Source organism: Oryctolagus cuniculus, chromosome 1 (genome assembly GCF_051225735.1).
Source record: "Oryctolagus cuniculus isolate XC-2025 breed Fujian yellow rabbit chromosome 1, ASM5122573v1, whole genome shotgun sequence".
NCBI lineage: Eukaryota > Metazoa > Chordata > Mammalia > Lagomorpha > Leporidae > Oryctolagus > Oryctolagus cuniculus.
Window position 1 is genome coordinate 93,802,462 of NC_142867.1, and position 24,401 is coordinate 93,826,862.

The window sequence follows — 24,401 nt, forward strand, 5'->3', positions numbered from 1 at the left end:
TATATACTAAGTAAAGATTTCAACAGTTTGCACCCACACAGAAACACAAAGTATAAAGTACTGTTTGAGTACAAGTTATACCGTTAATTCACACAGTACAACACATTAAGGATAGAGATCCTACATAGGGAGTAAGTGCGCAGTGACTCCTGTTGTTGATTTAACAATTGACACTCTTATTTATGATGTCAGTAATCACCCTAGGCTCTTGTCATGAGCTGCTAAGGCTATGGAAGCCTTTGGAGTTCCCCAGCTCCGATCATATTTAGACAAGGTCATAGTCAAAAGTGGAAGTTCTCTCCTCCCTTCAGAGAAAGGTACCTCCTTCTTTGATGGTCCATTCTTTCTGCTGGGATCTCACTCACAGAGATCTTTCATTTAGGTTTGGTTTTTTTGATTTATTTTTTATTTTTATTTATTTATTTTTTTGCCAGAGTGTCTTGGCTTTCCATGCCTGAAATACTCTCATGGGCTTTTCAGCCAGATCCAAATGCCTTAAGGGCTGATTCTGAGGCCAGAGTGCTGTTTAGGACATCTGCCATTCTATGAGTCTCAGGTGTATCCCACTTCCCATGTTGGATCATTCTCTCCTTTTTAATTCTATCAGATAGTATTAGCAGACACTAGTCTTGTTTGTGTGATGCCTTTGACTGTTAATCCTATTATTATGATCAATTATGAACTGAAACTGATCACTTTGACTAGTGAGATGGCATTGGTACATGCCACCTTGATGGGATTGAATTGGAATCCCCTGGCACGTTTCTAACTCTGCCATTAGGGGTAAGTCCGAGTGAGCATGTGCCAAACTGTACATCTCCTCCTTCTCTTACTCCCACTCTTATATTTAACAGGGATCACTTTTCAGTTAAATTTAAATGACTAAGAATAATTGTGTGTTAATTAAAGAGTTCAACCAATGGTATTAAGTAGAACAAAAAATATTAAAAGGAATAAAGTATTAAGTTGTTCCTTAAAAGTCAGGACAAGAGCTGATCAAGTCACTGTTTCTCATAGTGTCCATTTCACTTCAACAGGTTTCCCCTTTGGTGCTCAGTTAGTTGTCGCCAATCAGGGAGAACATATGATATTTGTCCTTTTGGGACTGGCTTATTTCACTCAGCATGATGTTTTCCAGATTCCTCCATTTTGTTGCAGATGACAGGATTTAATTTTTTTGACTGCTGTATAGTATTCCATAGAGTACATGTCCCATAATTTCTTTATCCAGTCTACTGTTGATGGGCATTTGGGTTGGTTCCATGTCTTAGCTATTGTGAATTGAGCTGCAATAAACATTAATGTGCAGACAGCTCTTTTATTTGCCAATTTAATTTCCTTTGGGTAAATTCCAAGGAGTGGTATGGCTGGGTTGAATGGTAGGGTTATATTCAGGTTTCTGAGGAATCTCCAGACTGACTTCCATAGTGGCTTAACCAGTTTGCATTCCCACCAACAGTGGGTTAGTGTCCCTTTTTCCCCACATCCTCTCCAGCATCTGTTGTTGGTAGATTTCTGAATGTGAGCCATTCTAACTGGGGTGAGGTGAAACCTCATTGTGGTTTTGATTTGCATTTCCCTGATTGCTAGTGATCTTGAACATTTTTTCATGTGTCTGTTGGCCATTTGGATTTCTTCTTTTGAACAATGTCTATTGAGGTCCTTGGCCCATCTCTTAGTGGGTTGTTTGTTTTGATGCTGTGGAGTTTCTTGATTTCTTTGTAGATTCTGGTTATTAACCCTTTATCTGTTGCATAGTTTTCGAATATTTTTTCCCATTCTGTCGGTTGCCTCTTCACTTTCCTGTTTCTTTTGCAGTACAGAAACTTCTCAATTTGATGCAATCCCAAATGTTAATTTTGGCTTTGCCTGTGCCTCCAGGGTCTTTTCCAAGAAGTCTTTGCCTGTGCCCTATATCTTGCAGGGTTTCTCCAATGTTCTCCAATAATTTGATGGTGTCGGGTCATAGGTTTAGATCTTTAATCCACGTTGAGTGAATTTTTGTGTAAGGTGTAAGGTAGGGGTCTTGCTTCATGGTTCTGCACGTGGAAATCCAATTTTCCCAGCACCATTTATTGAATAGACTGTCCTTACTCCAGGAATTGGTTTTAGATCCTTGATCAAATATAAATTGGCTGTAGATGTTTGGATTCATTTCTGGTGTTTCTATTCTGTTCCATTGGTCTATCCATCTGTTTCTGTATCAGTAGTATGCTGTTTTGATTATAACTATCCTGTAGTATGTCCTGAAATCTGGTATTGTGATGCCTCCGGCTTTGTTTTTGTTGTACAAGATTGCTTTAGCAATTCGAGGTCTCCTGTGTCTCCATATGAATTTCAGCATCAGTTTTCCAGATCTGAGAAGAATGTCTTCGGTATCTTGATTGGTATCGCATTGAATCTGTAAATTGCTTTTGGGAGAATGGAAATTTTGATGATGTTGATTCTTCCAATCCATGAGCATGGAAGATTTTTGTATTTTTTGGTATCTTCTTCTATTCTTTCTTTAAGACTTTGTAATTCTCATTGTAGAGATCTTTGACATCCTTGGTTAAGTTTATTCCAAGGTATTTGATTGTTTTTTAGCTATTGTGAATGGGATTGATCTTAGCAGTTCTTTCTCAGCCGTGGCATTGCCTGTGTATACAAAAGCTGTTGATTTTTGTGCATTGATTTTATATCCTGCTACTTTGCCAAACTCTTCTTTGAGTTCCAATAATCTCTTAGTAGAGTTCTTTGGATCCCCTAAATAAAAAATCATATCATCTACAAAGAGGGATAGTTTGACTTCTTCCTTCCCAATTTGTATTCCTTTAATTTCTTTTCCTTGCCTAATGGCTCTGGCTAAAACTTCCAGTACTGTTTTGAATAGCAATGGTGAGATTGGGCATCCGTCAGTGGTACCAGATCTCAGTGGAAATGCTTCCAACTTTTCCCCATTCAGTAGCATGCTGGCCATGGGTTTTTCATAAATTGTTTTGATTCTATTGAGGAATGTTCCTTCTATACCCAATTTGCTTAGAGTTTCCATCATGAAAGGGTGTTGTATTTTATCAAATGCTTTCTCTGCGTCTATTGAGATAATTATATGGTTTTTCTTCTGCAGTTTGTTAACGTGGTGTATCACATTGATTTGCAAACTGTTCATATAGTATAGTGAAATTACAAGTCATGGCAGGAAATGTGAGTTCATAAAAATGCTTTGTATCAGTATCTAAGCAGGCTACTCTTAAGTAGCTTTTAAAATTCTTTCTTTTTCCTCTTGTAATACAGTGAAGTCTTACAGGTGTGTTAGGAGCTTAAAAGCAAACTTTTGATAGCGGCATTTAAAAAAAGTTTGTATTCCTGAAGGTTGGATGTTATTTTGTGTATCAGTCAACTTCATTACTATGACAAAAAAAAAAAGGTTTTGGAGGTTGACAATCCAAGATCAGGGGTCCCATGCTTTGGTTCAGCATCTGGTAATATCATTCTTGTTGGCAGAGTCTTGAGGCTGTGTATGGCATCCAAGGAGTGTGTCTAATCTGTATCTATGTCTATATGGTCTCTATCATATCTCCTCTAAACACCTAATTGGGTTAAGTTACCACTTCTTATTACCATGGAGGCAAGATTTTTGGGCACCAAATTTTCAACACATAGGCCTGTGAGGGACATTAAGCATTCAAACTAATATCCAAGCCACAGCAATACTGTTAAAAATTCTTATTCATAATTTGTGCCATATGACATTATAGAATCTTTTTTTTTCTTTTAATATTTATTTAGTAATTGGAAAGTCAGAGTTACAGAGAGGCAGAGGCATAAGCTGAGAGGTCCTCCATCCACTGGTTCACTCCCTAAATGGCTGCAGTGGCCAAAGTCCAAAGCCAAGAGCCAGGAGCTTCTTCCAGGTCTTCCACACAGTTGCAGGGGACATCTTTTGCTCCTTTCCTTTCGTAGCAGAGAGCTGGATCAGAAGTGGAGCAGTTGGGACTCGAACCAGCGCACATCTGAGATGCTGGCATTGTAGGCTGCGGCTTTACCTGCTGTGCCACAGCATCAGCCCCCTATAGAGTCTTACCAGAGTTAGAAAGAACCAGTTTGTTAGGGAGCTATGGTGGGGGTACAGACTATTTAAGATTACTTCTGGTAGAAGACAGAGTGACCGAGATCTTCTGTCCTCTGATTCACTCCCCAAATGGCTGCAGTAGTCAGCTCTGGATCAGGCTGAATGAAGCCAGGAGCCAGGAACTTTTCTTGGGGCTCTCCCACTTGGGTAGCAGGGGACCCAGCTGAATTGGCAGCAGGTAGCTGGGACTTGAACTGACACTCCCATATGGTGTCACAAGCAACTGCTTAACCCACTACATCACAATGCCAGCACCCTATACAGATTTTTTTAGCTGAAAAGAAAAGATCTTTACATATATTATTTATTTATTTATTTATTTGAAAGGCAGAGTTAGAAAGAGAGAGAGAGAGACAGAGAAAGAGTTCTTCCATCCATTGGTTCACTCTCCAAATGGCCACAACAGCCAGGGTTGGCCCAGGCCGAAGCCAGGAGCTAGGAAATTCTTCTGGGTCTCCTGCATGGGTACAGGGTCCCAAGGACTTGGACCATCTTCTACTGTTTTTCCATGCACATAAGTGGGGAGCTGGATTGGAAATGGAGAAGCCAGGACTCAAACCTGTAACCAGAACTTCAGGTGTGCCAGCACTTCAGGCGGCAGCTTTATCTGCTGTGCCAGTACTCCGGCCCAGCTCCAACCATTGCAGTCATTTGGGGAGCGAATCAGCAGATGGAAGACTTCTCTCTGCTTCTGCCTCTGCCTCTGCCTCTGCCTCTGCGTAACTCTGCCTTTCACATAAATAAATAAATAAATAAATCTTTTTAAGAGAGTCAGTAATATTTTTCTAATACTGTAAAATCCATTTCCCATTAAGTTACTTAGTGTCCTTTAAATAAAGGTTATGAATTTAGTATTTGCAAATAAAATGTACAACCAAGAATTTGAAGAATGTCTTGGAGTTTATTGGGATGGGCTTTAGCTGGTACATAGGAAATGTTTCTTATTCTTTGTTTTGGTTTAGATTGACAGAGTTGGCTATCTTATGACTTAAGTTAAAAAAAATTGTGTAGAAAAGTTTTAACAACATTTTGAGGTATTTAGGGTTATAAAATTCTTTTATTTTCAAATTATTTTGCTGCTCTTTCCTTTGGATCTGAATTCATTTGTGGGTTTCAAGCTGACAGCTTGATGCAAGTTGAGCTAATAATAATGATCCTGAAACATTTTTATCCTTTTGTTCTTTGTCCCAAAACCTGTAGTATCTACTTGTGGGTCTCATTACCTTTGAGATGAAAACCAAACTCCTTTTAAAACTTTGAATCTTGCCTCATGAAGATATCCATGTATTATGTGTTAATTAAAAAATAGAATAGTTAATTTCTTAAAAGCCTTACATCTGTCATTCTCACTTTTATTTTATTCTTAAATATGTCTGGACCCATACACCAATGAATTTTTCCTATTTTACATACTGTGCTAGCAAAAGGATTAAGTCAGAAAAAATACTTGAGGACCTTTGTGTGCCATCCTGGTTGCTTTATATATAACTGAATGTAACCCTTACAACTTGGGAAAGCAAATAAATAAGTCACACTTTACTGAAGCTGAAACACATAATATAATCAAGATTGTCATTGATAGAGAGTTATGATTTTAATATACATTTGCTTTACTTTTACTTTTCTATAGAGCAAGCGTTTAAAAGAAATCATCTTGGTCTTTAAATGGTTAAGTGTAAATTTGTGGAATGATTGGGGAAAAGATTAAGGAAAACTTGTAGCCTCAAGAAGTATAGTAGATATTTCAAAAGAATCAAAGATTCGTAGTCAGTTTATATAGCTGACAACACTTGATTTACACAAAGGATTTTTTTCCTTAAGCAAGTATGTTGTCTAAGTTCACTCCTCATCTTAAAACCCTTATTTGTTTATATACCATTGAAGTAAACAAGAGGCAGAGTCATGAAGTGTAGATTCTGAGATGTTTTTGTGGAAGTCTTTGAACCTAGTATTTTATAGGGGACTTGATAGTACAATATTAGCAAGAAAAAAAACTAGATGGAGGAGCAGCCTGCAGAATATCATATCTGAATCCTAATTTAAACCAGTGCCAGAAATCTTATTCCTAGCACATGAAACTAAGTGTTTAAACGTTCAAACCACCGTTTTATCATTTTTTTCTTTATTTTAAAGGTAAACATTTGATATATACTGTAGATCAGGGAGAACATTTGGTATTTGTCTTTGTGGGACTGGCTTATTTCACTAAGCATAGTGGCTCCCAGTTGCATCTATTTTGTTGGCAAAAGGATTTAATTCCTTTTTTACGTCTGAGTAGTATTCCACTCTGTCTACCACAATTTCTTTATGCAGTCATCAGTTGATGGACATCTGAGTTAATTCTGTATCTTAGCTATTGTGAATTGAGCTGCAGTAAATATGGAGGTACAGATAATTCTTTCATATGCTGATTTCATTTCATTTGGGTAAATTCCCAGGAGTGGGATTGCTAGGTCCTATGGTATATCTATTTTCAGCTTTCTGAGTTATCTCCATACTATCTTCCGCAATGGCTGTAATACTTTACATTCCTACCAACAGTAGATTAGATTACCTTTTCCCCCATATCCTTACCAGCATTTATTGTTTGTTCATTTCTGTATCAGAGACATTCTACCTGGGGTGAGGTGAAACCTCTTTGTGGTTTTGATTTACATTTCTCTGATGGCTGGTGATCCTGAGCATTTTTTTCATTTAGCCTGTTGGCCATTTGAATTTCCTTTCTTGAAAAATGCCTGTTCAAGTCCTTTGCCCGTTTCTTAACTGGATTGTTTGTTTTGTTAAGTTTCTTCAGTTCTTTATAGACTCTGGATATTAATCCTTTATCAGTTTCATAGTCTGCAAATATTTTCTCCCATTCTGTCAGTTGCCTCTTCACTTTGCTAAGTGTTTCCTTTCCAGTGTAGAAGCTTCTCAGTTGACGTAATCCTATTTGTCAATTTTGGTTTTGATTCCTTGTGCTTTTGGGGTCTATTCCAAGAAGTCTTTGCCTTTGCCAATGTCTTGCAGAGTTTTCCCAACATTCTCTTAGAGTAATTTGATGGTTTCATGTCTTAGGTTTAGATCGTTGATCCATTGTAAGTTGATTTTTGTATAAGACGTAAGGTAGGGATTTGTTTCATACTTCAGCTTGTGGCAATCCAGATTTTCCCAGCACCATTTGTTAATGAGACTGTCCTTCTTCTAGGGATTGATTTTAGCTCCTTTGTCAAAGGTTTGTTGGTTGTAGATGCAAGGGTTGATTTCTAGAATTTCTATTCTGTTCCATTGGTCTGCATATCTATTTTTGTGCCAGTACCAGGCTGTTTTGATTATAACTGCCCCATAGCATGTCTTGAAGTCTGGTATTGTGATGTCTTGACTTTGCTTTTATTGTTTAAGATTGCTTTAGCTGTTTAGTGTCTCTTGTGTTTCTATATGAATTTTAGCATTGTTTTTTCTAGATCTGAGTAGAATGTCTTTGGTGCACTGAATCTGTAAATTGCTTTGTGTAGTATGGACATTTTGATGATATTAATTCTTCCAATACACAAACATAGAAGGTTTTTCAATTTTTTTATGTCTTCTGTTTCTTTCTTTAATGTTTTATAATTTTCATCATGGAGATCTTTCATCCCCTTGGTGAAACATATTCCAAGGAATTTAATTTTTTTTGTAGGTATTGTGAATGGGATTCATCATAGGAGTTCTTTCTCAGCTATGACATTGTTTATGTATACAAAACCTGTTGATTTTTATGTGTTCATTTTATATCCTGCAAGTTTATCAAACTCTTATGAGTTCCAATGTTATCTTAGTGGAGTCTTTTGGTTCTCCTATGTATAGAATCGTGCCATCTGCAGATAGGGACACTTTGACTTCCTCCTTTCCAATTTGCATCCCTTTGATTTATTTTTCTTGATTCCAGCTTCTTTCTAATGTGTACCTTGACAAGGATTGGGCTGAGGTTGGGAGGGCAGCATGGTATTGACTCTGGAACTTGGGTTCCTGCTACCCAAGTGGAAGACCTGGATTGAGTTCTGGACTTATAACTTTGATTGGCCCAATCCTAACTGTTGTGGGCATTTGGGGGAGTGAACCAGTCAACGAAAGAGCTCTGTCTACCTTTCAAATAAATAAAAATTAAGGGCCGGCACCGCGGCTCACTAGGCTAATCCTCCGCCTGCGTCACCAGCACCCTGGGTTCTGGTCCCATTTGGAGCACCGGTTCTGTCCCAGTTGCTCCTCTTCCAGTCCAGCTCTCTGCTGTGGCCCAGGAAGGCAGTGGAGGATGGCCCAAGTGCTTGGGCCCCTGCACCCGCGAGGGAGACCAGGAGGAAGCACCTGGCTCCTGGCTTCGGATTGTCGCAGCACGCCGGCTGTAGCGGCCTTATGAGGGGTGAACCAACGGAAGGAAGACCTTTGTCTCTGTCTCTTTCTGTCTCTCTCTCTAACTCTGCCTATCCAAAAAAAAAAAAAAAAAGAAAAAAAGTCAAGGAGTACAGTAATCATAATACTTACATAATTGGTTTATCTCTATCACTTAATCTAATCTTTAATGTTCTATGATGACTGTATTTTATATAATAAAGATAAGTTTCAAGGCTGGTGCTGTGTGTAGCTGTTAAAGCCAGTGTTTGCAGTGCCAGTATACCATATGAGTGCCAGTTCGTGTCCTGACTGCTTCATTTCCTATCCAGCTCCCTGTGCCTGGGAAGGCAGCAGAGGATGGCACAAGTCCTTGAGCCCCTGCACTCATGTGGATGACCCAGAAGAAGCTCCTGCCTCCTAACTTTGGCCCAGCCCTGGCAGTTGCGGCCATTTGGGGAGTGAACCATCGGATGGCAGATCAGTCCCTCTCTTTTTCTCCTCCTCTGTAAATCTGCCTTTCAAATAAATAAAAAAAAATTTTTAAATACTGAAAAACAAGATAATTTTCTGTTCCAATAACAGTTCATTTGCCAGCTCTGGATTAGTATTAATAGTTGATGTTATGAAAAAAGAAAGTATTTAAAAGGGTTCTTTTTTATAATTATATACCCTGTAAAATTCTGGTTTGTCAGAGTAACAGATTATCATTTTATAAAATCTTTTCTATTTGGAGGCAGTAATATGGGCTGAAAAGACCACTGATCAAGAAACTAAAAGATGTGTTTAATCCTGATTGTATAACTCACTAGCAGTTATTTGGTTTTCCTGTTTGTCCTTATTTGAGAAATAAGAAGCATTTTAAGTAAGGAAGTCTTGATTTTGCCCATCTTCTGCTTGTTACCATCTCAACACGAGCTTTTCTGGTCCCTTTTCACCGTCAGTGATCATTATCTCCTCAGAGGAACCAGATCATCCTGAGAGCAGTGACCAGAGGCTGGCCACTTTGTTCTGTACAGTAAATCCCAGGATTTCAGAGATGCGGCAGCACATGTATCTGATATATGACTTGTGGTAGGACATTTCTTTGACTTTCAGAATCCACAGAGAGGACTCCTCCCAACCACACACACATTCCCCTGTAGCCAGGATTTATTCATATGGGAAGATATGCTTGTTCATCATTGGTCCCATCTAAAAGCCCTGGGAACTTTTTTTTTTTTTTTAAAGATTTATTTATTTACTTGAAAGTCAAGAGTTACACAGAGAGTGAAGTAGAGGCAGAGAAAGAGAGAGGTCCTCCATCTGCTGGTTCACTCCCCAACTGGCCACAACAGCTGGAGCTGCGCCAATCCAAAGCCAGGAGCCAGGAGCCTCTAAGTCTCCCATGTGAGTGTAGGGGTCCAAGGATATGGGCCATCTTCCACTGCCCTCCCAGGCCACAGCAGAGAGCTGGATCAGCAGTGGAGCAGCTGGGACTTGAGCTGGTGCTCACAAGGGATGCCGGCACTGCAGGCAGTGGCCTTACCTGCTATGCCACAGTGCCAGCCCCTGGGAACTTCTCTTACCTACATTATTCCTTTTGTATTTGAATTGGAAAGATATGAAAGATGTGTGATTCTGGGTTTTTTAGTTTTCTGATTGTTGTTGCAGGGGAGATTTCTGTCTCCTATTTAATTGTTGCAAAGGTTGAAGGAGGAAAGATGATAGATCATTTAGTGGTTAGTCTTAAGAAATATAAACTGTACCCCAAATTCTCTCACAGCATAGAATGGCTGATGTAGTAGAACGAGTAGTAGTGATGTAGTAGAAAGTCTATGTTTTTTATAAGTTACGAGTTTAAATCCCAGCTCTCTTACATTCTAATTATCTGGCCTTGGCACACCACTTAATCTTAACAAATTATAGAACTTTTAAAATTTTTTAAGTGATTATTTCTTTAAACTGTTAAAAGAGATTCGTTAAACAGTGACACATTATCATCTTTCCTATTTGAACTCTGGTTTGGGGGAAATAATCTTCCGTGTCTCCCTGTGGTAACTTCAGGTAGCAGTAAGGTTCTTACTGTTTCCCTGGTGATTTGATGATGGTAACAACAATCTTGTTACTCTTTTTAAAGTAAGAACTTCTGCATTTCAAAGGCTCAGGTCTGAGTTTCATGTGATTTACATCACACAAGAGAATATTAATCTGTTTAAACATTTCTAAATGTTTGTTTATTTATTTTCATCTGTTTGAAAGGAAAAGTGACGGAGATAGAGATTCTGGTTCACTCCCCAAATGGTCTCAACAACTAGGACTGGCTTCACCAAAGATAGCATTAAATAAAGCAAACAAAATTCTCTGTTTTCCCGAAATTTGTATTTTTTTTGAAAGGAATAGTTAGAGAGATCTTTCATCCACTGTTTAATTCCGTAGATGGCCACAATGGCTGGCGCTGGGCCAGGCTGAAGCCAGGAGCTTCATCTGAGTCTCCCAATTGGGCGGTAGGGGCCTAAGGACTTGAGTAATCTGCTGCTGCTTTTCCCAGGTCATTAGCAAGTAGCTGGGTCAGAAGTGGAGCAGCCAGTACTCGAACTGGTGCCTATTTGGAATGTTAGCATTGTAGGTGGTGACTTTACCCACGGTACCACAATGCCAGCCTCAGGAATTTGTGTTCTAATTGGAGGAAACAGGCAAATATGTAAGCTGCATGTCAGATAACAACAAAGGGTTATCAAACAAAGAAGAGAGCAAGAAGTTTAGGTAGACTGGATTCTAGATGATAAAGAAGGGAAGGCCTCACTAAGATTACAACGTTTGAGCAAAGTCTGGAAGATGGTGAGAAAAAGTACCATGCAGGTATTTGGGAAAGAGGGGCCTGGCAACCCTGCTTTATTTGGCCTTAGCAATAATATTTCTTGGGATATGAAATGTTTTTAGGAGTGCTCATTTATGTGATAAAAGAGGTTAGATATCTGTGTATATTGTTGCAATTGATAAAATAGCATTTCTTATAGAATAAATGAAAATAATTCTTTTTTAGAAATATTTATTTACCTACTGGAAAGGCAGGGTTATTTATAGAAAGAGGGGAAGAGACAAAAAGATTTTCATCTGCTGGTTCTCTTCCCAAATAACGGCTGAGTCTGGGCCATACTGAAGCCAGGAACTAGGAGCTTCATCCGGGTCTCCTACATTAGAGGCAGGGGTCCAAGTAGCTGGATCATCCTCTGCTGCTGTCCCATATGCACTTGTAGGGAGCTGGATTGGAAGTGAAGCACCCAGTACTAGTTTGTGATGTGGGTGTTGCAGGTGATAAATTAACCAATATATACCACAATGCCAGCCCAAAAACAAAATTCTGAAGTTAATTCTATTTCACATTTCCTTTGGCATGTAAATGGTTGCATGCTTTTATAGTTGGAAGTTTAGTTAATGGCATCTTTATTCTGAAGTGCAACATCAGCTGAGGTTCTAAATTTACTGAGGTTCAGCAGCCTTTTTAGTAGGAGAAATTTTGCTGTTTGTATGTTTTAGTAACGTTTTAACAAAACAGTCCTTTAAGAGCATTGAAGCTCTTATGCATTATATTCAAAACTCTAATTTATTTAAACTCTATGCATTATTATTTAAACTCTATGCATTATATTCAAAACTCTAATTTATTTAAAGGGGAAAGACACTTTAAGAACAAATTTATAGATTGATTACAATATTTGAGAAGGTTCTTGTAGAGACTATTTAGTCATCATAATGTCTTCTTAAATCCCACTGGTGGAGTGCTAATGTCATCTGTAGTTTCAAGCATTGAATATCATAAATTACGTTAACCAGTTTATATAATGGGTTAATTTTAGGAGAAAATATGCTTTAAGTATTTATAAAAACTTCAGCAGTCAGAATCCTGAACTTGTTCCACTTTACCTCTCTCTTCTCCCTCACTCCACATGTCAAGAATTTGAAGAAAGTACTGGAGATGAGGGACAGGCAGGGACACACACCATTGAAATTTCCAAGCTGGTCATAGTGAATCACCGGCCATTTCCTTACCTGGTTTTTAGCATTCTAACAGGCAGTGGGAAACATTTTTCTGAATTTGGGTTGTGTTGGGGACTTTAAGCTTCTTTCCTTGAGTGTGAATATGTTAATTACCATTTATCTATAGCTTATATCTGGAAGCATGAGAGGCACTAAATGTGTAGAGAATGTTTGATGCTCTGATTTGTTCAGTGCCTCATGTAGAGGATTACAAAAGGAGTAACTTTCACTGAAGCTGATGAAGGCTTTATCTATTGAAAACACAAGCCAATCATTAACTGTATTGTGTAGACCTGAGCAAATGCTAGTGCTGCTGCTGAAAAGCAGATGTATCTAGTTTAAAAAAAAAAAAAAAAAAAAGTGCTGATAAGTTAACACTTGAGAAATTATGTACTCAACTAAATAAATATTTTATCTTAACATTTAGAGTTGGTCTGTAATAGCATTGCAGGTGACAAGGTATTGTTAAATATACAAGTCATTTTTATTTTCTTCTCTCTTCTGCAAGACTAAGAGCTAAAAGAACTGTTCTTCTATGTCCAGTAGTTAAGGCTCATTCTAGCCAGAGTCCGTGATCCTTTCTTTTTTCTTTAAAATTAAAAAAAAAACACTTTTTTTAGATTATTTGAAAGGCAGAGTTACAGAGAGGCAGAGGCAGAGAGAGAGGGGGTCTTCCACCTGCTGGTTCACTCCCCAAATGGCCACAGTTGCCGTAGCTGGGCCAGTTAGGAGCCAGGAGCTTCTTCCCAGTCTCCCATGTGGGTACAGGTGCCCAAGCACTTGGGCCTTCTTCTACTGCATTCCTAGGAGGCCATAGCAGAGAGCTGGAATGGAAGTGGAGCAGCTGGTTCTGGAACCAACACCCATGTGGGATGCTGGAACTGCAGGCAGAGTCTTTACCTGTTAAACCATAGAGCTGACCCCCAATTTTTTTTTAAAAATTTATTGACTTTCACTTTTGTTGAAAGGCAGAGAAAGACTTACACAGAGAAAGAGAATTCTTCCATCATCTGGTTCCCTCCCCAAATGCCCACAATAGCCAGGGATGGCCCAAGATGAGGCCAGGAGCCTGGAACTCAATTCAGATCTACTGTGAGACTCAAGTACTTGAGCTGCTTTGCAGGGTGTGCATTAGCAAGACACTGGAATTGTAAGTAGAGCCAGGACTCAAAACAACCACTCCTGATAGGGGACCTGGGTGTCCCAAACAACATTTTAACTACTTTGCCGAATACCTATCCCTGTTACAACATTTTGATGTCTAATCCCATATACTTGTACTATACACACATATATTCTTAAAAATGATTCACCTAAGGGCCAGCATTGTTACACAACAGGTTAAGCTGCTGCCTGTGAGCCTGGCATCTCATATGAGCACTCAGCTATTCCACTTCCAATTCTACTCCCTGGTAATGGCTTGCGAAAGTAGCAGAAGATGGCCTAAGTACTTATGTACGGAGTTCTCTTCAGTATCATTTTTAACAGCAAAAATGTGAAAGCTAACTAAAATTCAGTAATAGAAGATTGATAATAAGTATGATTACAAATAATGGTTTAGGGGCCGGGGCTGTGGCGTAGTGGGTGGGGCTGCCACCTGCGGTACCGGCATCCCATATGGGCGCCAGTTTGAGACCCGACTGCTCCACTTCCAATCCAGCTCTGTGCTATGGCCTGGGAAAGCAGTGGAGGATGGCCCAAGTCCTTGGGCCCCTGTGCCTGTGAGAGAGATGTGGAGGAATCTCCTGGCTCCTGGCTTTGGATCGGCGCAGCTCCAGCCGTTGCGGCCAATTGGGGAGTAAACCAACAGATTGAAGACCTCTCTTAGCCGGCGCCGTGGCTCAATAGGCTAATCCTCCGCCTTGCGGCGCCGGCACACCGGGTTCTAGTCCCGGTCAGGGCGCCGGATTCTGTCCTGGTTGCCCCTCTTCCAGGCCAGCTCTCTTCTGTGGCCCGGGAGTGCAGTGGAGGATGGCCCAAGTACTTGGGCCCTGCACCCCATGGGAGACCAGGATAAGTACCTGGCTCCTGCCTTCGGATCAGCGCTATGCGCTGGCCGCAGCGGCCATTGGAGGGTGAACCAACGGCAAAAGGAAGACCTTTCTCTCTGTGTCTCTCTCTCACTGTCCACTCTGCCTGTCAAAAAAAAAAAAAAGACCTCTCTTTCTCTCTGCCTCTCCCTCTTTCTGTGTAACTCTGACTTTCAAATAAATAAATCTTAAAAAAAGGTCTATATGCAGTTATTGATAATATTTTAAAAGAATAGTAACAGTACTTATAATCCATGTTCTAAAAGTCATATTAAAGAGAAGGTACAGTTTAAGGTGAATCATTTTATTTTATTTTATTAAAAAAGATTTATTGGGGCCAGGATTTTCGTGTAGCAGGTGAAACTACCACTTATTCCATTTATGATCTGGTTCCCTGCTATGGCCTGAGAAAGCAGTGGAAGATGACTGAAGTGCATGGGCCCCTGCACCCACATTGGGGACATGAAGGAAGCTCCTGGCTCCTGGCTTCGGACCAGCCCAGCTCCAGTCATTGCAAGCATTTTGGGAATGAACCAGCAAATGGTAGATCTCTCTGTCTGACTGTAACTACCATTCAAATAAATAAGTCTTAAGATTTGGACCAGGCCAAAACCAGGAGCTTCATCTTGGTTTCCCAAATTGGGTGGCAGGGGCTCTAGTACTTTGTTACATCTTCTCCTGCTTTCCTAGGCACATTAGCAAGGAGCTGGATTAGAAGTGGAGTAGCTGGGACTTTATGTGATGATTGATGTTGGCCTGTCCCACTGAGTGACAATGCTGGCCCACTTTGTTGTCTCTTTGTTTCATAGAATCTTTAGCTATTTTCATCTCTGTTTTTTATATGATGAAATCTATATGCAATTAGTTTAAAATATGTAGAAAATACTCTACAGTAAGGCTTTGTGTAGGAACATTTTGTTATTTGGGTCACAGGAGAAAATAACTTACAGATGGAATTTTTAATTCTTTTGGCTTCTAAGTATACTTGTATATTGTAATAAGAATTTCATGGGAGGCTTTCACTGTGGTGTAGTAGGTTAGGCCACTGCCTGCAGTGCTGGCATCCCATATGGGCATTGGTTTGAGTCCGGGCTGCTCTACTTCTAGTGTAGCTCCCTGCTGATGGCTTGGAAAAGCAGTGGAAGATGGCCCAAGTGCTAGGGCCCCTGCGCCCCTGTGGGAGACCCAGAGGAAGCTCCTGGCTTCTGATTGGCCCAACTCCAGCCATTGCAGCCATTTGGGGAGTGACCTGTCTCTTTGTCTCTCCCTCTCTCTGTCTGTAACTCTGCCTCTCAAATAAATAAATAAATCTGGGGCTGGCGCTTTGGTGTAGCAGGTAAAGCCGCTGCCTGCGGTGCCAGCATCCCATATGGCGCAGGTTTGAGTCCCTGCTGCTCCACTTCCATTCCAGCTCTCTGCTGTAGCCTGGGAAAGCAATGGAAGATGGCCCAAGTCCTTGGGCCCCTGCACTCGCATGGGAGACTGGGAAGAAGCTCCTGGCTTCGGATTGGTACAGCTCCAGCCGTTGTGGCTACCTGGGGAATGAACCAACGGATGGAAGATCTCCCCCTCCCCCTCTCTCCTCCTCTCCCGCTCTCTCCCCCTCTCCCCCTTTCCCCCTCTCCCCCTCTCCCCTTCCTCCCTTCCTCCTCCCCTCTGCCTCTCTGTGACTCTGCCCTTCAAATAAATAAATCAATCTAATAAATAATGTGCTCGCTTCGGCAGCACATATACTAAAATCTAATAAATAAATAAATAAATCTTTACTGAAAAAGGGGATTTAAGGCTTAAAAAATATGTTCTTTTGCCTTAACTCAGAGGGAAAAAGTGGGCGATTCCCTTGTGGATCATGAGTTTTAGTCATATGACTACTGTTTTAAATTATTAACTTGAAAACTACATTTTATCTTTAAATTGGAAGTGGGTAACAATCATCTACTAGGTGAAGATGGTTTTCCTTCCCTTAAAATGCCAGACATAACTTTTTGAAATCCTGTTCTTATACTTTATGTCTCAGAGGTAAAAGTTGAGTGACTTAGTGGTGAAAAATACTGGAGAGGAAGGGTGGATGCAGTGAGGTGACAGACTTTATGTTTATGTAGAGCTGTTTAACGCATCCTTTGCACATATGTACCCTATTAAGATTTGGGTATTTGTTATCTAATGCAGTGCATCATTTTGTTTCAGTCACATCGATCAGACAACAACATGGCAGGACCCAAGGAAGGCCATGCTCTCTCAGATGAATGTTACAGCCCCCACTAGTCCACCCGTGCAACAGAATATGATGAACTCGGCCTCAGGTGAGACACTGTAATTAGAGCACACAGATGCTTATGCATTGATAAAGCTTTATGGAAAACAGTCATTATACTTTTTAGGGCAACTAGAGAAATAGTGATAATTTTCTATCCAATTTCACATAGGAGATATTTTATTTCAAAATAACATATGCTATATTGTAGCCTTGTTTAAGTTATTAAGGAATAAGAGGACCAGTAACTGAAAACCAATTTTTTTAAGATTTTATTTATTTATTTATTTAATTGAGAAGTAGAGTTACAGAGAGAGGGAGATACAGAGAGAAAGGTCTTCTATCTGCTGATTCACTCTCCAAATGGTGGCAGTGGCCGGAGCCAGCCCGATCCAAAGCCAGGAGCTTCTTCCGAGTTTCCCATGTGGGTTCAGGGGCCCAAACACTCGGGTCATCTTCTGCTTTTGCCGACCATAGCAGAGAGCTGGATTGGAAGAGGAGCAGCCAAGACTTTGAACTGGTGCAAATATGGGATGCCGGCGCAGCAGGCAAAAGCTTAGCCTACTTTGCCGCAGTTCGGACCCCTAAACTGATTGTTTTTCAAGTTTTGGTTCTGAAGTATCTTGGATTTCTAGTTTTGCCTTTTTTTTTTTTTTAAGATTTATTAATGTATTTGAAAGCAGAGTTACAGAGAGGCAGAGGCAGAAAGAGAGAGGGAGAGTTCTTCATCTGCTGGTTCACTGCCAGATGGCCACAACAGCTGGAGCTGGGCTGATCCCAAGCCAGGAGCCATGAGCTTCTTCTGTTTCTCCCATGTAGATGTAGGGGCCCAAGCACTTGGGCTATCTTACGCTGCTTTCCCAGATGCATTAGCAGGGAGCTAGATTGGAAGTGGAGCAGCCGGGACTCAAACTGGTTCCCATCTGAGATGCCAGCACTGCAGGCGATGGCTTTACCCACTATGCCACAGCACTGGCCCCTTTGCTTTTGTTTTATTCTGCTGCTTTCTTGTGTTTGATTTGAAATTTCCCTTTTCCTTCCGTGGTTTGGATGGAAAGCCAAGCTATGGTGTTCTTTTAAAAGTAGATATTCATTCTACCCTGAAAATGCCTGGAAAGCCGTAACTTACAAACCTCAGAGAACAACTTATTCCCAGATCCAAAATGGGTTCCATACAACTCCACCTCTTTCATGGAAGATAAACCTGAATATAAATATTTTTTTTTGCCTCATATCTGGCAGTTTACTTGAATCTAAAGTTTTCCTTATTTACATAATAAGCTCTGTCCCTTATGACAGAGAGGAACATATTAAAAGAAATAATATGTATAAAACTATTATGCATTTATTATATTTCTATTATAGAATAGGTACTAAAGTGAAAGTTTAGTTTCTTTCCTTTCCCTTGTCAGTTAGATTCTGTCTGGCTCTTTTTTTCTTTCGGTGATTCAAGGCCGTATTAGGAGAAGGTTACCCTTCTTCCTGCCTGGAGTCAGGGATTGAAGCATTTGGGTTGGATTTCTAACAACTCCTCTGCTTTCCCACTTTACCAGCCTTCTGCATGTCCTGGATCAGGGCACAGATGGCAGCACAGAAAAATGGGAGCTTTAGTAACTCTGATGACATTTCCCTTCAAGCTCATCTGTCTTTCCTGTCCAAAAACTAACAAAGAAAATATTAGTAGCTACACTATAGATTTTATTGGGCTGGCGCCTGTGGTGCCGGCATTCCATATGGGCACTGAGTTCTAGTCCCGGTTGCTCCTCTTCCAGTCCAGCTCTCTCCTGTGGCCCAGGAGGGCAGTGGAGGGTGGCTAGAGTGCTTGGGCCCCTGCACTGGCATGGGATACCAGGAGGAAGAACCTGGCTTCTGGCTTCGGATTGTGGCAGCCATTTGGGGAGTGAACCAACGGAAGGAAGACCTTTCTCTTTGTCTCTCTCTCTCTCTCTCTTTCTCTCACTGTCTATAACTCTACCTGTCAAAAAAAAAAAAAAGAAAACACTATAGATTTTAGTAAGCCTTTGGAAAAGGACTGTTGCCAGAGAGAAGGGTGGTAAAATTAGTTGACAGGAGAGTTTCTTGACTAAAACACTCTTAAAAAAATTAATTCATTATGGGGCTGGCATTGTGGTGTAGTCAGTAAAACCACCGCCTGTGACACTGACCAATTCCATATGGGTGCCAATTCATGTCCTGGTTGCTCCACTTTTGATGCAACTCACTGCTAATGGCCTGGGAGAATAGCAGAAGATGGCTCAAGTGCTTGGGCCCCTATCACCAACATGGGAGAGACCCCAGAGTTTCTGCTTGGCCCAGTGCTGGCCATCTGGGGAATGAACCAACGGATGGAAGATCTCTCTCTCTCTCTCTGTTTTTTTCCCCTCTCCTTCTCTCTTTCAAAGTAAGTGATATAAAAAAATCTTTTTAAAAATTAATTCATTAAATCTTCATTTTAACTCATAGGAAAACATTTATTCTCTGAATTGTTTTGTATCTGACATTACATTTAAATCCTAAAAATTTTAAAGGCAAAACATTATGCAAATATTGATGAATATTTTAGTTGATACCTATAACTCATTAATTTAAACTTTATTTTCTAAGATTAGACATTTTGCATCTATCAAGGTTGGATATTTGTTTCTGTTACATGGTATGATGGTAATGGCCTGAGGAAAAGAAAATTTCAGCTCATTTATGTTTAAGGTCAAAGAGTATGTATATATCAGCTTGGAATGACTATGTTTTAGTATAACTGTCTAGTTTATAAAATATGACATGTTTTTATGTACTGCATGTAAATTGGTAGGCATGCTGACTGAGGGCTGTATTTAATAAAGAGGCAGGTTTGGCAGGAACAGTTTCAGTGGAGTAAAATAAGTATGACTGGAGAATTAGGAATGAGGGGAAGAAAGTATGAAGAGAAAATTGTGGGTAGAGAGTTCAGAGGAGGCGTGGGAAAAGCCACCCCAGAAAGACTAGAGAATGTTAAATGGTAGGGTAGGGTATTTATAATAATAGTAATAAGTCCTATATATATCCCAGGTATCTTTGGGAGGTTGGTTTCAGGACATGTCTCCACAACCTGCTACCCCATACCTAAAGTCTAAAGATGGGAATTTTCATATATAGTCAGGATCCTCCAGATAGATAGATAGATATTATCATATATATATATATATATATATATATAAACTGATATTATTATATATATATATATATATAATGATATTGTCTGGGATACTTCAAAAAATTCATGGAAGATGGAATTAGAAGATAAGTCTATTTTGGTGTAAAAGTTTATTTGAAATATATGCACAGTTTTTTCCATAAAATGTATTTTCCATGAACTTTTTGAAGATCTTTGTATTAATATATAACCTGGACAGTCCTCCTGTGTACTTGGAATCACATCTAGATTACTGATAACCCCTCATAGGGTTGTTGAGGGAATAACGAAAACAAAGAAAGTCTGTGCATGTTCTGTGCATTCTTTTTCCTCTTTTTTTTTTTTTTTTCCTCTTTCCTTTTTGCTGGAATCCACAGATGGATTTTTCTTCTTTTTTTTTTTTCCTCTTTCCTTTTTGCTGGAATCCACAGATGGAGAACCCATGGATATGGAGGATCCTGACTATATATGAAAATTCTCAGAATCAGACAAACTTAAGCCTGGTTTATTATGAATTTTATCATAAAAATATAAATGGAAGCTTAGCTGTCAAATCAAGTAATGATGCTACTGTGTCTTTCACTCTGAATTACACATGATTGTTTGTTGCCTTCCATTTCAGTGGGTATTTAAAAATAAACAGAGAACTTCTACATGCTTTTGAAATGCTTTGGAATGAATCTCACAGGCACTGTAATCTTACATACCTCATGTTCACTTAAATGATAGCTATAATGACCTGTTAGGTTTCAGCCTAGAGGCTTCTCTATCTGAAAAGTATCGGTGGTGCTTAGTGGCTGTGTAGTAATCTGTAGTGAGGCGCACAACACAATTTCCTAAGTAGTTTAAAGAAAAAATGTTCTTGTTCTCTGTCAAGGATTGTACAGAATGTAGAAGCAACTTTATCTCCTTGAGAAAAGAAGCAAAATGGTTCTCTTTTGTGCTTGGAAAATGATATTTTAAGGATTTTTTAAGGCCTGGAGTCAGTAAGCAAGAGGACTGTGAGAATATTTAAATCAATTTTGAGGGCGTTTCTGTCACAGCAAACTGCTGAGGTCAAGCAGGCTATAGGCACAGTTTTACCCTGGAAGGGAATACCTTCCAAATATGCCAGTCTGAAGCCTTCTGATAAAAGAGAAAGCTACATAGTTCTTTTGGAGCACCTTATTGAGTAAATCAAGCTAAAAATAACTTGATTTACACATTTATCACCAATTAATTTAACAAGTTTCTAGTTTCGCTCTTTTGGAAAAATTTTCCTCATTCAAAGTCTTAACTTTGTGTTCTGCTCCAACTTTGTCTGTTTTCCTTAAAATACATAGTCTCCAGGTCCCCCAAACCTGTTTTCTGCATACTTCTTAGTGGTTGACAGAATTGGATGGTCTGTTAAGAGTCTTTCCAATTCCAACATTTTATGAAATTTTGTTTCTTTGAGTCTAAGTCTAGCAAAACCGATCAGAGTTAGTTTTGTTTTTACAAATCCTTTTTCAAAATATAAAATTGAAATGATCAATTTCAGACCTGTGGTTTGCAGTTGGGCAGATTAAGAGATCACTCCCAAAAAGGGTATACCTGGAAAAAGTTTTAGAGATAGAATTCACTACATCCTATGAAAAAGATTATATTTTTTCAACTATAATTTAATTGGCAGGTAAATGACAATGAAGTTTATGAAAGGAACTTGACAGGTGAGGAATAGACAAAATTTTAAAAAGGAAGATAGAATAATTCTATAAAGTAATGATTATTTCACATTAAAGTAGGCACACACCTACATGAGGGACCTTCAAAAAGTTCACAGAAAATGCATATTACCAAAAAAACATGGATTTCAAGTTTTTTTGTACCAAAATAAATTTCTTTTAATTTTCCCATGAACTTAAAAGTACTTTCATCTACATCTACATATATATGTAGATGTAAAACCCAGTCCATTAAATTTAACATGAAATAGTTGTCTTTTAAAAGTTACTGTATAAATAAGTTATATTATGCTTATAATACATTAATCTTTTGATACATTCTTGGGATCTATATAAAACAGTTCTACACATTGAGAATTAGGTAAATACTTACTGATTTTTCTGTTTTACATTAGGAAATAAGAATTTGGGAGGGAAAAGTAATACTTCTTTAATTGGCTATGTATGATACAATTAATAGCAGTTAACATTAATTCACAAATTGCTAATTTGTAAAGTAATAAAGTTAAGGAATTATACTCTGGTGATTCAGAAATAACTATTTGTCAAATGGCTGGTAACTAAGTAGTAGAGTCATTAGAAATCATAAGCCTTGATTATATTAAGCAAATCATTATCTGCTTTTGAAAAATGTACATTTGATGAGAACCCAAAGCCAAAATGTCTTACTATGGATAATTTTTATAGTATTCATTATTTTCACATTTTCAAGTTAGTTTTCTAATTCTCAAATCTAACACATCAGTTCATTTCCTTATTATGAAAAATGGTATGGAATTCTTAGGAAATATCTTCAGAGAGGTCTAGAAAGTGCCCTCTTGATTGTGAAAAGCTATGCATGTTAAAAGAGTTTGCTATGGGAAGCGGGATACACAGCAGACTCATAGAATGGCAGATGTCGTTAAACAGCACTCTGACCTCAGAATCAGCCCTTAAGGCATTTGGATCCAGCTGAAAAGCCCATGAGAGTATTTCAGGCATGGAAAGCCAAGACGCTGTGGCCAAAAAAAAAAAAAAAATTTTACCTAAATAAAAGTGTGAGTGAGATTCCAGTGGAAAGAACAGGTCATCAAAGAAGGAGGTACCTTTCTCTGGAGGGAGGAGAGAACTTCCACTTTGACTATGACCTTGTGTAAATATGATCAGAGTCAGCGCACTCAAAAGGCTTCCATAGCCTTGGCAACTCATGACAAGAGCCTAGGGTGATTACTGATGCCATAAAAAAGAGTGTCAATTTGTAAAGTCAACAACAGGAGTCACTGTGCACTTACTCCTCATGTAGGATCTCTGTCCTTAATGTGCTGTACAGTGTGATTTAATGCTATATATATATGATCAATTTAGTATATATTAAGTAAAGATTTCAACAGTTTGCACCCACACAGACACACAAAGTATAAAGTACTGTTTGAGTACTAGTTACAGCATTAATTCACATTGTACAACACATTCTTTTCCCTCTGTGTCTCCCTCTCTCTCTCTGTAACTGCCTTTCAAATAAATAATTTGGTAAGAAATTATCAATGTTTTACTTGTCATTTTTATGCTTTCTACCTATTCTCTACCTCTGTCATTTTTCTTAGTGACAATCTTTCTCATCTGGTTTTTTTGTGCTTTGACAGAGATTACAGGAATAACATAACAGGTAAACACTGAGACACTTCTATGTGACTCATTTGCTTGCATCTGAACACTTTTCCCCCACTGCAGCAGTGAAGATGTTTAGCATACTCTTTTTTTTAAACTTTTACTTAATGAATATAAATTTCCAAAGTACAGCTTATGGGTTACAATGGCTTTTCCCCCCCATAACTTCCCTACCACCCACAACACTCCCCTCTCCCACTCCCTCTCCCATTCCATTCACATCAAGATTCATTTTCAATTCTCTTTATATACAGAAGATCAATTTAGCATATATTAAGTAAAGCTTTCAACAGTTTGCACCCACACAGAAACACAAAGTGTAAAATACTGTTTCAGTACTAGTTATAGCATTACTTCACATTGGACAACACATTCTAAGCCAGGAACTTCTTCTAGGTCTCTTACCATGAGTGCAGGGCCCAAGCAGCTGGACTATCCTCTGCTGCTTTCCCAGGCACTCTGGCAAGGAGCTGGATTGAAAGTGGAACAACCAGGACTCAAACTGGCACCCATTTCAGATGTCATCGCTGCAGGCAGTGGCTTTACCCACTAAGCCACAGCATCAGTTCTTAACATAATTGTTTAAATCTTCTAAAAAAACTTATATAAAAATTACTATGCTGTTTTTGTGGGATATGTTTATCTCAATAAGCTTTCTGTCAGATACAGGTCATTGAGTCTTTTTAAAGTATTCATTTCTTCATTCCCTCCTTAAAGAAACCCAAATTACTTATTTTAAGAGGTGGGTATGTTTACTTTGTTTTTCAGTAGCTTTGAATCCGTTTGTTTTTTAATAGTGTTATTTTCTTTTTTTGAGAGAGAGAGCGAGCTGGGGAGACAGAGACAGAGAGAACCGCCATCAACTAATTCACTCCCCAAACACCCACAATGGCCTCTGGTGGGGATTAATGCTGGGAACTAAATCTAGGTCTCCCATGTGTGGCAGGAACCCAATCACTTGAGCCATCACTGCTACCTGCCAGGGTCTGCATTAGCAGGAAACAAGAGTCAGGCACCAGAGCTGGAGACAGGTATCCAACCTAGGCACTCCTGTGTGGAACTCGGGCATCTTAACTGCTAGGTCAAATGCCGGATTGGAGTGTTGTGTTTTTCAATTTCA

At 39.2% G+C, this 24,401-nt stretch overlaps 1 protein-coding gene across 9 annotated transcripts in view; it reads left to right on the forward strand.

The window, feature by feature from the left end:
* The window catches only part of YAP1 (Yes1 associated transcriptional regulator), a 149,437-nt gene that overhangs the window by 48,702 nt on the left and 76,334 nt on the right, over window positions 1–24,401 (forward strand). For all 9 annotated transcript variants that reach the window (XM_017343710.4, XM_017343694.4, XM_017343684.4 and 6 more), the window contains exon 3: window positions 16,696–16,811. In XM_017343710.4, the coding sequence (XP_017199199.1) occupies window positions 16,696–16,811 (116 nt within the window). The remainder of the gene's footprint in view (window positions 1–16,695; window positions 16,812–24,401) is intronic.